Raw genomic sequence first — 17181 nt, 5'->3', positions numbered from 1 at the left:
ATTTCTATGAAGAATGTCAGTGGAATTTAATAGGAATTGCATTAAATCTGTATAGTGTAATTGGTAGTTTGACCATTTGACAATGTTAATTCTGCCTATCCATGAACTTGAGAGATCTTTATGTCTTCTAAGGTCTTCAATTTCTTTCTTTAGTATTGTGTAGTTTTCATTGGACAGGTCTTTCACCTCTTTTTTTTGATTGATTCCCCCAATTTTTTTTTGAGGCTATTATGAATGGGGTTGCTTTCCTATTTCTCTTGCAGTGGATTTATCACTGAAGTATAGGAACACAATTGATTTATGGGTGTTGATTTTATAAATCCTGCTACTTTGTTGAATTTCTTTAGGAGTTCCAGAAATATTCTGGTGGAGGCTTCTGGGTCTTCAAATTATAGAATCCTGTCATCAGCAAATAAGGACTGTTTGAGTTCTTTTCCTTTTGGCATTCATTTAATTTCTTTCTTCTAATGCCTCTGCTTATAGTTTCCAGGACTATGTTGAATAAACATGGAAAAACAGGGCATTCCTATCTTCTTCCAGTGTTTAGAGGGAATTATTTGAATTTTTCTCCATTTAGAATGATGGCTTTGGATTTAGATATGTTCCTACTATGCCTAGGATTTTTTAGTGTTTTGAATATGAAGTGGTGCTGTATTTTGTCAAATGCTTTTTCTGCATCTATTGAGATGATCATGTGCTTCTTGTATTTAAGTATATTGATGTCATGAATTATGTTTAATGATTTCCATATTTTGAACCATCCTTGCATCCCTAGGATGAACCCCACTTGATCATGGTATACTATCTTTTTACTATGTTTTGTTATGCGATTGCTACTATTTTATAGAGAATATCTGCATCAATGATCATCAGAGATATTGGTCTGAAGTTTTCTTTCTTTGTTGTTTCTTTGTCTAGTTTTGATATCAGGGTGATACCAGCTTCATAGAATGAGTTTGGAATGGTTCCCTCCTCTTCTATTTCATGGAATAATTTGAGAAGTATTGACGATAGTTCTTCTTGGAAGGTCTTGTAGAATTCAGCTGAGAATTCATCTAGTCCTGGGCTTTTCTTGGTCGGTAGGCTTTTGGTGGTGTCTTCTATTTCATTGCTTGAAATTGATCTGTTTAAATATTCTATGTCCTCCTGATTCAATTTGGGTAGGTCATATGTCTCTAGAAACTTGTCAATGTCTTCAAGATTTTCTATAGTTTTAGGGGGGTAGGAGGGGTTAGCATTAGGGTTAGGGTTAGGTTTAGGGTTAGGGATAAGGAGCGTGGTAAGAATGAAGGAAAGAAGGACTGTATAGAGGGAAAAGAGGGGTGGGAGGGGTGGGGGGAAGGGAAAAAAATAATGAATCAAACATCATTGCCCTATGTAAACGTATGATTACACAAACGTATGATTACACAAACGTATGATTACACAAATTTTATTCCATTTTGATCAGATAGAATGTAAGGCATTCAGTCTCTCTTTGTCTCTCTCTCTCTCTCTCTCTGTCTCTCTCTCTCTCACTCTAGCATTTGCATATAGTTGTTTTGTGGTCTAATATATTGTCTATTTTAGAGAAGGATCCATGTACTGCTGAGAAGAAATTGTATTTAGGCATTGATGGATGAAATATTCTATATAAATGTCTGTTAAGTCTAAATTATGCCTTGACTCCATGTACAAATAGAGAAACAACATGTATCCCATTTGTATACAATAATAATAATAATAAAAAAAGATTTTCTATAGTTTTAGAGCATAAATTTCTAAAATAGTTTCAGATTATTGTCTGTATTTTAGTAATGTCCATTGTGATATTTCCTTTTACATTGTGAATTTTGGTAATTTGAGTTTCCTCTCTCTTTCTCTTTGTTAGCATGGCTCAGGATTTATCAATTTTATTTATTTTGTGAAAGAACCAACCTTTTGTTTCATCATTTTTTTGGATTATTTTTTCTCTTTTTGCTCAATTTCACTGATTTCAGCTCTAATTTAATTATTTCCTATCTTCTACTGCTTTTGGTGTGATTTATTCTTCTTTTCCTAGGGCTTTGAGATACAATGTCAGGTTATTTATTTTCTGACTTCTAATCTTTTAATGAATTAGTTCAATGTAATGAACTTTCCTCTTGACACAGCCCACATAGTGTCCCAGAGATTTGATGTGTTTTATCACTATTCTCATTTAGCACTAAATACTTTCTTATTTCATTCCTGATTTTTTTCTGCTATCCATTCATCATTTGATAGCCTATTATTTAGTCTCCAGGTGTTAGGATAGCTTCTATTTTTTATGTTATTTATTTCTAATTTTATTCCATTTTGATCAGACAGAATGTAAGGCATTCAGTCTCTATTTCTCTCTCTCTCTCTCTCTCTCTCTCTCTCTCTCTCATTTGCATATAGTTGTTTTGTGGTCTAATATATGGTCTATTTTAGAGAAGGATCCATGTACTGCTGAGAAGAAATTATATTTAGGCATTGATGGATGAAATATTCTATATAAATGTCTGTTAAGTCTAAATTATTAATTGTATTTTTTAGTTCTATAGCTTCTTTATTTAGTTTTTGTTTGGAGGATCTATCTAGTGTTGAAAGATGCATGTTAAAGTCACCCAGCATTATTGTGTTGTGGTGTATTGAATTCTTGAAATTGAGAAGGGTTTGTTTGATGGTCCATTCTTTGGGGTATAAACATTTCTGATTGTTATGTACTGTTGATGTATAATTCCCTTAAGCACTATGAAATGCCCTTCTCTGTCCCTTCTGATTAACTTTGTGTTTGATAACCATTTTATCTGAAATGTGGATAGAAACCCCTGTTTGTTTACGTGATCCTTGTGAGTGATATGTTTCTTCCCATCCTTTCACCTTCAGCATGTGGAGGTCTTTACCTTAGGTTATTCTCTTGGAGACAGTATATTGCGGGTTCTTTTTTTTTAATCCAATCTGCCAGTCTATGTCTTTTGATTGATGAATTTAGGTCATTTACATTCAATGTTATTTTTGGGATATGACTTTGATTCCCTGTCATTTTGGCTTATTTCTGACTTTTAATTTGATTTACTTTTTCCATTGATTTACTACTATTTTAGTGTAGTTCCTCTTTTTGCTGGTTTTGTCTTATTTTCCACTATTTTTTCATGAACTATCTTATCAGGTATGTTTTGTATTACAGTCCTTCTAGTTGTGAATAATTTTAACTTTTATCATTGAAGATTTTTATGTCATCATTAAATCTGAAGCTTAGTTTTGCTGGGCATTGTATTTTAGGCTGGCATCCATTTCCTTTCAAAGCTTGGTATATATTATTAGTAGACCTCCTAATTTTGGTCTGGATTGAGAGATCAGCCGAGAGCTGATTGGTTTCCCTCTAAACAGAATCTGACATTTTTCTCCGTCTCTTTTTAAAATTCTATCCTTATTCTGTATGTTTGGCATTTTCATAATAATATGCCTTGGTGTGGGTCAGTTGGAATTTTGTATATTTGGGGTCCTGGAAGCCTCCTATATTTGATTTTCCATTTCATTCTTTAGGTTTGGGAAATTTTTGATACTATCTAATTGAAAAGATTGTGTATTTTTTTCATTTGTATCTCTGAGCCTTCATCTATCCCAATAAATCTTATATGTAGTATTCTCAGGTTATCCCAGGTTATTTTCCAAGAATATTTGGAAGTTCTTAGAAGTTCTGTTCATGATCTCTTAACATATTTTCTCCATGGTCAATTTTGTTTTCAAGATTATATATTTTGTCTTCTTTTCCTGAAACTCTTCCTTCCAAGTGATCTAGTCTGTTGGTGATACTTTCAACTGAATTTTTAATTTGGTTCATTTTGCGGGTTTCTGCTTTTCTGTTTTTTTTTTTTTTGTTGTTGTTGTTGTTCAGAATCTGTTTATTGCAGTGATCCTTCAGTTCTTGTATTTTCTCTCTAATTTTACTGCTCATATTATCCTTTACTTTGCAGATCAATTTCACTATGTACATTCTAAATTTCCATCCATTTTGCTACCAATGATAGGACTTCATTTTTATTTATGCCTAGGTCTATAACACCTTTTACTTAATAATTCTTTTTTCAGTGGGCACCTGGGTTGGTTCCAAACCATTACTTTTCTAAATAGTGCCACAATAAGCATGGGAATATAGAATTACTATATGTGTATTTGCCCTGGGTGCTATTGCTGCATAGTATATTTTCCCAAAAAAATTTTAATAAAAAGTGCATGCCATTTTGCTCATAATTTTTTGACTCATCAATTGGGAAGGGCTCTTCGCAATTGCCTCTTGGAGTCTCTCATGAAGTTGCACTTAGATGTCACCTGGAGCTGAGGTCACTTGAAGACTTGATCAAGAAACAAATCCAGTATAGTCCACTAACATGGCTGGCAGCTTGATGATCACCTGGTGCTGCTGACAGAAACACCCACAAATGCACTCTACACATGATAGTCTCTACAGAATAGAGTAAAGCAAGTGTCCAAATATGTCAAAGGAAAGGGGCATGACTTTCTTGGCTAGCTTTGTTAGTCAAGCCATGTTGGTTTCACAGCATTCTGTTGCTTATAGAGAACACTCCACCATCAGCTGAGATTCAAGGGAAGAAGGGATGGACTCTGAAGGTCAATGAATAGAGTGTCACAGATTCGGTGGATATTTTTGAACACTGCAGGTGTATTAAATATCCCACTATGTGTATTTTCTAATTTATGCTATAGGACTACCAATTGTGACCTTAAATACCTAAAAGGGATAAAATATCTATGTTAGGTCTCTCACCATGTCTCTTAGGTACGTATTTACATTTTCTTTTTTTCCCTTTTGCCAGTAATACTTTATTTTATGAAGCAATTTGAAAGTAATTAAAGAAATTAGCTCCAAACTATATGGTCAGTGATCCGCAGCACTAAATGCAATTATTCTTTTTTTATAAAATTTATTTTTATTATAAACAAATGGGATACATGTTGTTTCTGTTTGTACATGAAGTAAATGCATACGATTTGTGTAATCATACATTTACAAAGGGTAATGGGGTTTGATCCATTCTGTTATTTTCTCCTCCCCCAACCCCTCCCACCTCTCTTTTCCCTCTATACAGTCCCTCCTTCCTCCATTCTTGCCCCCCTCCTACCCCCATTATGTGTCACCATCCGCTTATCAATGAGATCATTCGTCCTGTATTCTCCAATTTCATCCATTTGCCTGCAAATGCCATAATTTTATTATTCTTTGTAGCTGAGTAATATTCCATTGCATACATATACCACAGTTTCTTTATCCATTCATCAATTGAAGGACATCTAGGTTGGTTCCACAGTCTCGCTATTGTGAATTGAGCAGCTATGAACATTGATGTGGCTGTATCTCTGTAATATGCTGATTTTAAGTCCTTTGAGTATAGACCAAGGAGTGGGATAGCTGGGTCAAATGGTGGTTCCATTCCAAGTTTTCTAAGGAATCTCTACCCTGCTTTCCAGAGTGGCTGCACTAATTTGCAGCCCCACCAGCAATGTATGAGTGTACCTTTCTCCCCACATCTCTCCAACACCTATTGTTGCTTGTATTCTTGATAATCGCCATTCTAATTCGTATGAGATGGAATCCTAGTGTAGTTTTGATTTGCATTTCTCTTATTACTAAAGATGTTGAACATTTTTTCATATGTTTGCTGATTGCTTGTAGATCTTCTTCTGTGAAGCGTCTGTTCATATCCTTAGCCCATTTGTTGATTGGATTATTTGTATTCTTGGTGTAGAATTTTTTGAGTTCTTTATATATTCTGGAAATTAGTGCTCTATCTGAAGTATCAGTGGCAAAAATATTCTCCCACTATGTAGGCTCTCTCTTTGCATTGCTGATGGTTTCCTTTGCTGAGAGAAAGCTTTTTAGTTTGAATCTATCCCAGTTGTTGATTCTTGCTTTTATTTCTTGTGCTATGGGAGTCCTGTTAAGGACGTCTGATCCTAAGTCAACAAGGTGTAGATTTGGACCTACTTTTTCTTTTATAAGATGCAAGGTCTCTGGTCTGATTTTGAGGTCCTTGATCCATTGTGAGTTGATTTTTGTGCAGGGTGAGAGATAGGGGTTTAGTTTCATTCTGTTGCATATGGATTTCTAGTTTTCCCAGCACCATTTGTTGAAGAGGCTATCTTTTCTCCATTGCATATTTTTGGCACATTTGTCTAGTATTAGAAAATTGTATTTATTTGGGTTTGTGTCCGTGTCCTCTATTCTGTCTACCCTGTTATTTTGCTATTTTGCTATTGATCTACCTGTTTATTTTGGTGCCAATACCATGCCGTTTTTGTTACTATTGCTTTGTAGTATAGTTGAAGTTCTGGTATTGTGATACCCCCTGCTTCATTCTTCCTGCTAAGGATTGTTTTAGCTATTCTGGGTTTCTTATTCTTCCAGATGAATTTCATGATTGCTTGCTCTATTTCTGTAAGGTACATCATGGGAATTTTAATTGGAATTGCATTGAATCTGTATAGCATTTTTGGTAGTATGGTCATTTTGACAATATTAATTCTTCCTATCCAAGAACATAGGAGATCTTTCCATCTTCTAAGGTCGTCCTCAATTTCTTTCTTCAGTGTTTTGTAGTTTTCATTGTAGAGATCTTTTACCTCTTTGGTTAGATTGATTCCCAAGGATTTTATTTTTTTCGAGGCTAATGCAAATGGAGTTGTTTTCCTCATTTCCCTTTCAGCTGTTTTGTCGCTTGCAATATAAAAATGCTTTAGATTTATGCATGCTGATTTTATAGCCCGCTATTTTGCTGAATTCATTGATGAGGTCTAGAAGTTTTCTGGAGGAGTTTTTTGGATCCTTTAAATATAGAATCATGTCATCAGCCAATAGTGACAGCTTAAGTTCCTTTTTTCCTATTTGTATCCCTTTAATTTCTTTGGTCTGTCTAATTGCTCTGGCTAGAGTTTCAAGGACAATGTTGAATAGAAGTGGTGAAAGAGGACATCCCTGTCTTTTTCCTGTGTATTTATATTTTCTATCCTTTTGTCTTTCTGTGCTTTACTGTGTATTTTCCCATGTTTTCCACTTATTTCTGTTTTTTACTAATCAAATGTGTTGTTAGCTCATCCTCTGAGAACTCATTTTGACTATTTACTTTATAACTCTCAAATTTTTATTGGATTTTGTTATCAGTTCTCTACCAAGATGCACATCATGTCATTTAATATAACATTGTATCATGATTATTTAAATTACCGGTGAGGAAACACAGATATTAATTATGTGAAAATCTTCCCCTTTTTTCTCCTTTTTCCTCTTTGTTTTTTATCTAACTTCTATTTAATATGATATTTTTTATCAATAGACATTGTATTTGAAAAATTATACAAAACCATCAGAAAGTACTTTATTTCGCCTCTTTCATACACTTTAATCAGGGCATATCACCTTACACAAAAACAATTTGAAGTTTTGAGAATCTGGGCACTGATACTTATGACAAAAATTATTTTAGTTCATATAATATTATACAAGATTTCTGGTTGCTTAACAGGCTTCCTTCTTTTTGGCAAATATACTGAGATTTTCAGAGTCCCACCTTCGTCCTCTTAATGAGTAATGCCTCCAGGGGAAAATAGATGATAACAGTTTTTAATTTTCTCTGAACTTTACTCCAAGAATCTTGCTGCACAGTTCTCTCAAGCAGCACTGATATATTCCCACTTTCCTAAAGTCACTCCTGGTTCTTGACTTAAAACAGAAAATCCTGCAAGAGTCAGAAGCAGAAAATTCATTGGAAGATCAGCTCTGGAGATAGGAAATTATTGCTCATGTGCTACAGCTTTCAGAGGCCATCACTAGATGGTGATGTACTTTAATTGAGTTTCCTGCTCTCTAATCCCTTCTGTAGGAAGCCAGACCCAGCTGCTGCCCCAGTGTAACGACTCCTGGTCTGACCTAGCAGGATCTGCAGCCTCAGAGGGACACACTGCCAACTGCTCAGGTGAGCAAGGCCCCAGCGCAAGACCCTTCTCCTTCCCTGTGTAAACGCCCACTGACATGACCCTGTCTCTCCCCAGACAGCAGAGAGCTCCGCCTGGTGGATGGTGGTGGTCGCTGTGCAGGGAGAGTGGAGATCCTGCAGCAGGGCTCCTGGGGCTCCATCTGTGATGACAACTGGGACCTGAGTGACGCCCACGTGGTGTGCAGACAGCTGGGCTGTGGAGTGGCCCTGGAGGCCACCATCTCTGCTCACTTTGGAGAGGGGTCAGGGCCCATCTGGCTGGATGAGCTGAACTGCACAGGAGAGGAGGCCCACGTGTGGCAGTGCCCTTCCCTGGGCTGGGGGCAGCACAACTGCAGGCACAAGGAGGACGCTGGTGTCATCTGCTCAGGTCTGTGGTGCACACTGTGCACAGGCTAGGATGGCATGGGAGGTTCTGCAGGATGGTGCCTGAACCCTGTGGCAGGGTTGAGGGTTACAGACAGAAGGGGAAGGAGGCCCCCACACAGAACCTGTCCCTCCAGCAGAGGAGAAGATGAGGTGCTTCCATTTCCTGCTGCAGCAGGTGGGCTTCTGCTCCTTCCTTCTCAGTCCTGTTTTGTGATACAATCATTCTCTACAGGGTTCATTTAAGGTAGTGCTTTCTCTTCACTTACCTCTGGGGACAAGAGTAGACCCCAAATGTCTCCTACCTCTGCTATAACAAATTACTATAGAGCAAGTGATACAAAACAACACAAATTTATCCTCTTACAGTATAGTTTAGAAATCTCATCGTGATCTAATTGGGCTATAAACAATGTGTCAATAGACTGCATTCAGGTAAGGCTCTGGGAAGACTCATGTCCTTGGCTTTTCAACTTCTAGAAGTTGCCCAAATTTCTTGTCTCATGGTCCCTTCCTTCTTCAAACCAATGTCATTTCATCCCTCTGATCATTCTTCTATAGTCACATTACCCTCTGATCAAGGCCAGAGAGAGTTGTGTACTTTTGAATTATTAGTGAGAAAAGAATGAGTGAAACTGGAGGCATCACAATGCCAGACCTTAAATTATACTACAGAGTTACAGTAACAAAACAGCATGATATTGATACCAAAACAGACAGAAAGGTCAATGGCACAGAATAGAAGACAAAGAGACAAACCCATGTAAATATAGTTATCTCATACTAGGTAAAGGCACCATAAACCTACATTAGAGAAAAGTACACGTTTTCAACAAATGGTGCTGGGAAAACTGAAAATCCATATGTAGTAGAATGAAATTTAACCCCTAACCCTTGCCCTGCTTAAAATGCAGTGGATCAAGGACCTAGGAAATAGACCAAAAATCCTACATATACTGGAATAAAAGATATGCCCAGCACTACATCCTGTTGAAAGAAAACGTGGTATGTATACACAAGGGAATATTGATCAGTCATAAAAATAATGACTTATGACATTTGCCAGAAAATGGATCTGGAGACCATCATGCTAAGCAAAATAAGCCAATCCCCAAAAATCAAAGGTCAAACGTTTTCTCTGATATGAGGTTGCTAACATACAAGTTTTGGGGGGAAGTAAAGAATGGAAGTTCATTGGATCAAAGGTACTTCTTGGTGTCCTTTACTTTGCAGATCAGTTTAACTACATAAATTCTAAAATCCTTCTCTGACATTTCTTCCACCATGATGTTGCTGGATTCTGTTATCAGAGTATCTTGATTTGCATGGGTGATTATTTCCATTGATTTTTTCATGTCGTCTGTGTGTTTACTCATCTAGCAGTGTAGATCTGAGGCGGTAGAGATTCTACCCTGTGGACTTATAGCATCCTGAAGTTTTCCAGTACCTCAACATTTAGGGGGAGACAAATAAGAACAACCAATGCAAATGATATACAGCATTAAACCAAATAGTTTCTGCTATGTCTATGATGTTGACACAATTAAAAGAAAGGATATGATCAGTTACTGCCTACAATACAAACAGTAAATTTGCAAAATGGTTTATATTTGAAATGGTGCACATGAAGAGAACAGAAGTGATGGAAGATGTGATGATTATGAAGGAGAAGTAAAAAAGATAGAAGTAAAAAAATTAAAGGCAGAGTGAAAGAGACAACAGCAGATATTGGCTGTTAACAGAAGAAAAGAGCAAAAGAGAATCAAGGGAAACAGATAAGTGAGGGAAATAATATATTTAAAGTAAATATTTTAATTAAAAAAATAAAAAAAACCCAAAACTGAACTATACTAATCAAACAACCTAGTCCTCAATGAAAAATTTTCTCATTTTTAGCATTTTCAATGATGATAAGAAAACAAATGTGAATATGTGTAAATGTCAAGAAACATTACAGTCACAATTAGACAGAGAAAAGAAAAGAAATAAAAAGATCTTGATGGAAAGTTAAAGAATTATTTCCATAGGAGTTCAAAAGATTCTCAGCTTCCTTTCTCAGTGGTTTTATATCAGGTCATCTGGAGCATGGTGCTTCCTCCACCCTCAGGGTGGGCTTGTTAGAGTGACAGAGGTCATGCCAGAGGTGAAACTCCTGGGGACAGAGTTTAGACTTAAGTATCCTCCAGGTTCTTCGATGATTCCCAATTGGTCTGGAGATTTTAAATCAGTGCACCCCCAGGCTCCAGCAATTGGAAGACTATACCCCAAGGATCTCCCCTGGGTTCCTCTCATGTGCTGGAGGAACCAATTCTTAGTTCATTACATCAACTGCAAACCCCACATCTCCTGGTCTTGGTTGAGTCTCCAAAATCAATCTCTCCCACCACAAGCCCTTTCAAATTCCTGGCCTCTCAACTTGTCCTGCCAGCAGCCATATTGGAGGCAAGGAGAGAGCCAGATGGGTTTCCATGACCACTAGTTCCCTGTGTAAACCCCCCTCCACATTTCATTTTCTCCTAGTCACTTGGCACACTCTATGTTAAGCTGTGTGACTTTACCAGGCCAAACTTGGGTTTGAGAGTAATCAGCCCTCACAGATGCTGGCCCCCATGCCTCAACTGCAAAATGATTCCTTCCATTCTCTGTTCCCTGCATGCAGCTGGGAGAGAGTGGTGTTTCTTGCACCTTTCAATTTAGTCAGATAGTGTCCTTGTTCTCTAAACTCTCTGTACCCAGCTGTGCTTCAGACCTCCTAAAAATGCGGGTTCCTTTAATTTCCTTGTGCTTTCACTTGCTTGTGGAGGGACTGTTCTGAATGGTGCCTCCATCTATAGCAGGAGCTGCAGTGCTTTGGGTTTTCTTCCTTATTTTATTATATCCAAAGTCATGAGTCACCAGTTTCCTTTGAATGTCCAGTATTAACTCCCAGTAAAGTCCCATCTTTTTTTTTTTTTTTTTCTTTTCATTCACCCACTTTGCTGAGAAGCTGCCTTTCTGCTTTCTTGGTTTCACCCCATGAAGCAGCCAGGAAAGCAACCTCCTCTATTCTGACATCTTGAAAACCTCAGCATCCTTTCATTGATCATGTGTGTAAAGTCCCTTTGCTACATGAGGTAACATATTTAGATACTCTCAGGATAAGGAAGTGGACATATTTGGATCTCCACTATTCTGCTACTCCACTGTCCACCTCATTTTTCAAAGTCTGACAGATGTTTAGTCAGATAATAGATACAGAGTTCTCTTCCTGCAGAGCTCCCAGGTGAGTGTTCCTGCCTGTTCATTTACTACTATTACCTTGTGGAGAAACAGGAGAGGTACAAGTTAGCAAAACCTGTTAAAGGGAAAAAAACTTCCAGTCTTCACCCTAGTGAGCACTTCCTCAATATAGTCAGCAATGAGCACACATTATTAGGAATAAAGGAAAAACAGCCATAAGAGTTGAATGCTCACTGTGCTCTTTTCCTCCTTCCATTTCAGAGTTCCTGGCCCTCAGGATGGTGAGTGAGGAGCAGAAGTGCACTGGGTGGCTGGAGGTTTTCTACAACTACACCTGGGGCAGTGTCTGCCACAGCCCCATGGAAGCCATGACCTTGTCCTTGATCTGTAGACAGCTTGGCTGTGGGGACAGTGGGACTCTGAACTTCTTGGTTCCTCCAAGGGAAGGTTCTAGACCCAGATGGGTAGATGGAATCCGCTGTCGGAGAATGGATGCCTCTCTCTGGCAGTGTCCTTCAGACCCGTGGAAACAAAGATCTTGCTCTTCAAAGGAGGAAGCTCATATCACATGTGCAGGTGACCTACTGTCTAGTTCTATGTCTCTGTCATATTCTTGTAGGTTGTTAGGAAAATTTCATGTCTTCATATAGAATCGATTAGTAGAAGTGAGTTTCCAAAACAAATTCTGGATTGAGATTCTTTGATCCACCTCTTCCAATTGTGTTTCAAAGGTAGATACAAGGAAACTTGTGATGATAGCAATTTACATGAAAAGTACAAGGGAACCTGAAATGAGCATACAGGAACATGAACTTGTACTCTTATAAACTTTATAAGCACTTGGACAGTGCAGTCTTAGTTTACAGTAATTTGTTCCATCGGAACCAGCGCAGAGAAAGAAGACACCACCAATCTTTAGTTGACGAGATTTATTGCGTCCTCCCTGTTTTTCTGTCTTCTTTGTTCTCCCTCTATCTTCCTTCTACCTCCCTCTCCCTCTCTCCTACCCCAGGCTCCTAGCTTATCAGTCAATTATAGCAAAGCTTTCTCTCACGCAGGAAAGCATGCAGAGGAATGCCAGCATTACACTACATAAATCACGAGCTGTCCACACAAGGCATGATATTAGATAAACAATCCTTGAACCTGGCGTTAACATGTCATAAGTCTCCAAGGAACTAGTAAGCAGGCAGCCTTTTTGGGTACTTCCTTATTTTGGTAGTCAGTGCCCTTTGGCTCACTGCCAGGCACCATCATGTCCAAGACGGCCCTCAACAGTAATTAACCTATATTTCCTTCACGAGAGGGTGAATGATTGGACCTCAGTTATACATATTGCTTTATAAGTGCTGTCACTGCGTTTTCACACACACACACACACACACACACACACACACAGGTAATGTAGCTTAATCCTCACAATCAACTGTTGGTAGGTATTATGGTGATCATTTATTTTGGATGAAGAAACTGAGGTTAGGAGTAAGCACCTTCAAGTGAGTGAGAGGCAACTTGCGGAACCCAATACTAGTGGGCTGTTTACTATGAAATCCATCTACAATAGTCAGACAACCTTTCAGTCCCATTTGATGATGGTAAGTAATCCAGTGACTTATAAGTAGAAACTTAATTTGAGGAAGGAGGACAGAGACAAGAAGGAAATATTAACCCTACCTTCAAGGAGTGCACACTCCAACGTGACGACCCACACCAGGCATAAATTTGAGTGTCACAGAGAAGTGGGAGGTGCTGAGGAAATGTGTGCTTTGAGAGAAAGAGAAACCATACATAGTTTGAGACCTAAAGGAGGATTAGGGTTCCAGTGAAGGAAGTAATTAGAGCGTTAATTTGGTTAGTGTAAAAAATGAGGTGGGAGCAGCGTGATGACCTTGAAGTACTGATAAAATCCCATCATGAGCACAGCAAGAGGGTGGGAGAGAGATGCATGATTACCTGGATAGGTAAGAAGATCAAGACCTCTCCAAGGCATGACCCCAATAATAATCCTGTTGAAAAGTCGTGTGTTCGTCTTCTCCTCTGCACACATGGGGGATTGCTGAGATGAGGGGCCTGGACTCCCCTTATTTTCTTCTTGACTTCATCTCCTCACAGTCCCAGTCGTCTTGGTTGATCCTACCTCCTCTGAACCTTTATCCATGTCCTACTGCAAACTAACATGCCCACTTCATTTCTCTTCCAGAAAACATTCCATGGAGTATGTTGGAAACTGGAGCCTATCATCTTCTAATTTCTTAAGACCTGTAATGTCGTCTTTAATTTCATGTACTGACAAAAACCTGTCTGTCCTCTGAAAACAATGATTTCCTTATCATTTGGAGACTCTGTGTTTCCCTTTCAAGATGGTTTTTCTTCCAGGCCTAATATTACATTAAGCTTATGATTGTCCATCTTAGTGTAGAATATAAATATTCCTGCTTTCCCTTGTCATTTTCAAAAATTTATTTTCGTTTTTTTTTCCATGTCCAGTTATTTGAAGTTTGCCGCATAAGGTGGCATCAGCCACCACTTCTGTTGGTGTCACTCTCCAGCCTAGTCACTCCCCCTCATCCAGGAAGGTTGCTGGAACAGGCTCACCAGGCTCCTCTGCCTCCTGTTCCTGGTGCTGCCAGCATCCTTGAACACAACTGAGACAACATCCTGGTCTCTCCAGTCCTGACTTTCTCCCTTTGAAGCATTCCCTTCATACCCCATCTCTGTGTACGGCTACACTGTTGACCATCACTAACCGAAAACTTGAGATCTTGTTTGCGTTGTTCTGTTCTCTGACTGTTGCCTCTTCTTCTCCTTATGATACATATTTTTTTGTTTTTTTTGTTTGTTTGTTTGTTTTGAGTACTGGTGATGGAACTCAGGGGCACTCGACCACTGAGCCATATCCCCAGCCCTATTTTGTATTTTATTTAGAGACAGGGTCTCACTGAGTTGCTTAGCTCTCACTTTTGCTGAGGCTGGCTTTGAACTGGTGATCCTCCTGCCTCGGCCTCCCAGTCACCAAGCCCAGCAATGTTGCATAGTCTTCAAACTCCTTTTCCAGATATTTCATCCTTATGCAGATTCCAAATGTTTTACCTTATCAGTTTTTCAGTTTTCTGCTCTCCTCATGATTGCACATATTCTTCTTACCCTGATTAGACAACATGATCCCTCATTATAATCCTCCCCTTTCATCTACACTCAACTCCCTGGTCTCATCTTCTTCTGTCAAAGACAAGAATGGTTGAGTTAACTTCCCAACTCTTGTCAACTACACATCTCTTCCCTGACTCTGCTAGACTAGGCAAGGACTGCTGAATCTTGGACAGGTACCAAATCCTGTTATAGTGTAAAGTTATCCTGCTTGTCTCTTTGAATTTGTGATCCAATCTCTGGTGGACCCTCCACACTGGCCCCATTGTCTAGTGTTCTTCTCTCACATGTGCTCTTGCCATCTCTATAACATGTCACCTTTACAAATTCCCTGATTTCCCTGCACTCATATTTTAACCCCACCATACACTTAAATGATGATCTTGCCTCAAATATCCCTGGAAAATAGAAATCTTCAACAGTCTACTTTGTTTTTTCATCATGTAGTCACTACACCTTATTGGTTGTTCTTATTCTGTCTTATAAGTTTGCAATTTCTCTGTTCAACTTACAAATTTTAGACATATTCTTGGTTGACCTCAGACTCTCTACTCTTCCTTACCAATCCAGCTTCCCCAGACGTGTATTCTAAATATGTTGGATGGAATATTCTGTAGAAATCTTTTAAGTCCAGTTGATTTATTATATTAATGTAACTATGATGTTTTCTAGTTGGTTGATATTTCCTCTGAATGTCCAATCTATTAGTGAGATGGGATGTGAAGATACCATTAGTGTTGTATTGAAGTTTGTTTTCTCATTATATCCTCTAAGTGTTTCTTTGAATAAAATTCTGCGTTCTTTTCTTTGGTGCATATTTTTTTGAATATTATATCTTCTTTATGGTTTATTCCATTTAACCATATTTAGTGACCTTCTTTGTCTCTTCTGACTGATTCTGAAGTGTATTCTTCATATGTAAATACAGCTACTTCTGCTTGCTGTCAGGTTCCATTTGCTTGCAATATCATTTTTAATCATTTTATTCTCAGTCTCTATATGTCTTTGCCTATGTGGTAAGTTTCTTGCAGGTAGATTCTTGTTGGCACTTGATTTTTAATGCAGTTAGTCAGTCTGCATCTTTTTCTTGGAGAATCAGACCACATACACTCTGAGTTATTATTGAAAGATTTGTAGTAGTTCCTGTTATTTTGTTGTTTTTCTTCTGGACAGTTTGAATAATCTATGATTATGCCTTTCTTCCTTATTCATCTTGGGGTTATGATGATTTATTGAGTTGATAAAGTTTGATTTTTTCCTCTTTCTCACTTGTTTATCTGCCCTTCTAGTGAGATATTCTTTCCTATGCTCTCATGGCTAGGTTGTCTTTCCTCCTACTTTGTGCGTGGGATTATCTTCTACAATGCAGGTTCAATGGTACAAAATTCCTTCAACTGATTCTTATCTTCAAAGGACCTATTTTCCTTTGATTCTGAAGGACAACTTCTCTGAACATGGTCATGTAGGTGGCAGCTGTTTTCTTTCAAGATTGTATGTACTTCACTCCTGCCCTCCTGGCCTTTGGTGATTCTGCTTAGAAATCTGTTATGTGAGGGTCTTCTTAGTAAGCAGCCTTCTCTTGATGATGTACCTTGGAATGTAGGTGTCCTGTAGTGTTGAGATTAATTCCAAGTGGACATTGTAGGTTGTTTCTCTGTGACTTCTTTGGCTGGTAATAATGGGTTTTCAAACTCCAGGTGTTGTGTCAGAGCACATGACATCATTCTCTGCTGTTCTCATTCAAATGGGGTCCTTCTGGTATTTCAGGCATGTTGTCATAGGCAGCACAGTATGTAGGGCATTCTCTCTGTGGTCATTTTTCCAGTATTGTTTTTAGTCTTTGATCTGAAGGGATATGGTGGCAACCTATGCTGAGGTCCTTTGGGGCACTTTTTCCACATTTTAATTATTTCTCTCTGGTGTTCTTAAGCTAGAGATTGTCCAGGAGCAGGGGTTATGTCTACTTGTAGCTGGCTTGTCAGCTGTGAATTTCTTCCTTCCCTATTTATTAAGTTGAAATATCCACCAACATATCAGCAGGAATGGGTAATGGGTTCAGTAAGGTGCAACTTCTGTGGATTGACTGGAGTTATAGCTTAGTGGCAAAGCACACACCCATGTTCAAGGTTCTTTGTTTGACCACCAGCATAACTCAGAAAGAAGAAAACAGTAGCAGTATCTACAAGGTGGTGCACATCTATAATGCCAGCAGTGCAGAATACTGAAGCAGGACCACTGCGAGTTCAAAGCCAGCCTCAGGAACTCAGTAAGGCCCTATCTCTAAATAAAATATAAAAACAGTGTTTGGGATGTGGCTCAGTGGTTAATTCCTCTGGGTTCAATTCCCAGTACCAAATAAATAATTAAATAAAAAAAACAGCTATAGAAATACAGTAATAACCACTTAAACTCAGCAACAGTATCAACTAAAACAGCAGTGACAATAGATAAA

General features: G+C 38.4%; 1 protein-coding gene across 1 annotated transcript in view; it reads left to right on the top strand.

Annotated features, from left to right (window-relative positions):
• The window catches only part of LOC124982758 (antigen WC1.1-like), a 111067-nt gene that overhangs the window by 36722 nt on the left and 57164 nt on the right, over positions 1 to 17181 (top strand). Inside the window, 3 exon segments of the mRNA XM_047549694.1 lie at positions 7884 to 7976; positions 8053 to 8367; positions 11844 to 12158. Of these exon segments, the coding sequence (XP_047405650.1) occupies positions 7884 to 7976; positions 8053 to 8367; positions 11844 to 12158 (723 nt within the window).

The sequence above is a fragment of the Sciurus carolinensis genome, chromosome 4 (genome assembly GCF_902686445.1).
Source record: "Sciurus carolinensis chromosome 4, mSciCar1.2, whole genome shotgun sequence".
Lineage (NCBI taxonomy): Eukaryota > Metazoa > Chordata > Mammalia > Rodentia > Sciuridae > Sciurus > Sciurus carolinensis.
Note: the sequence above shows the minus strand (reverse complement) of the source record. Positions and strands in the feature narration are given on the sequence as shown.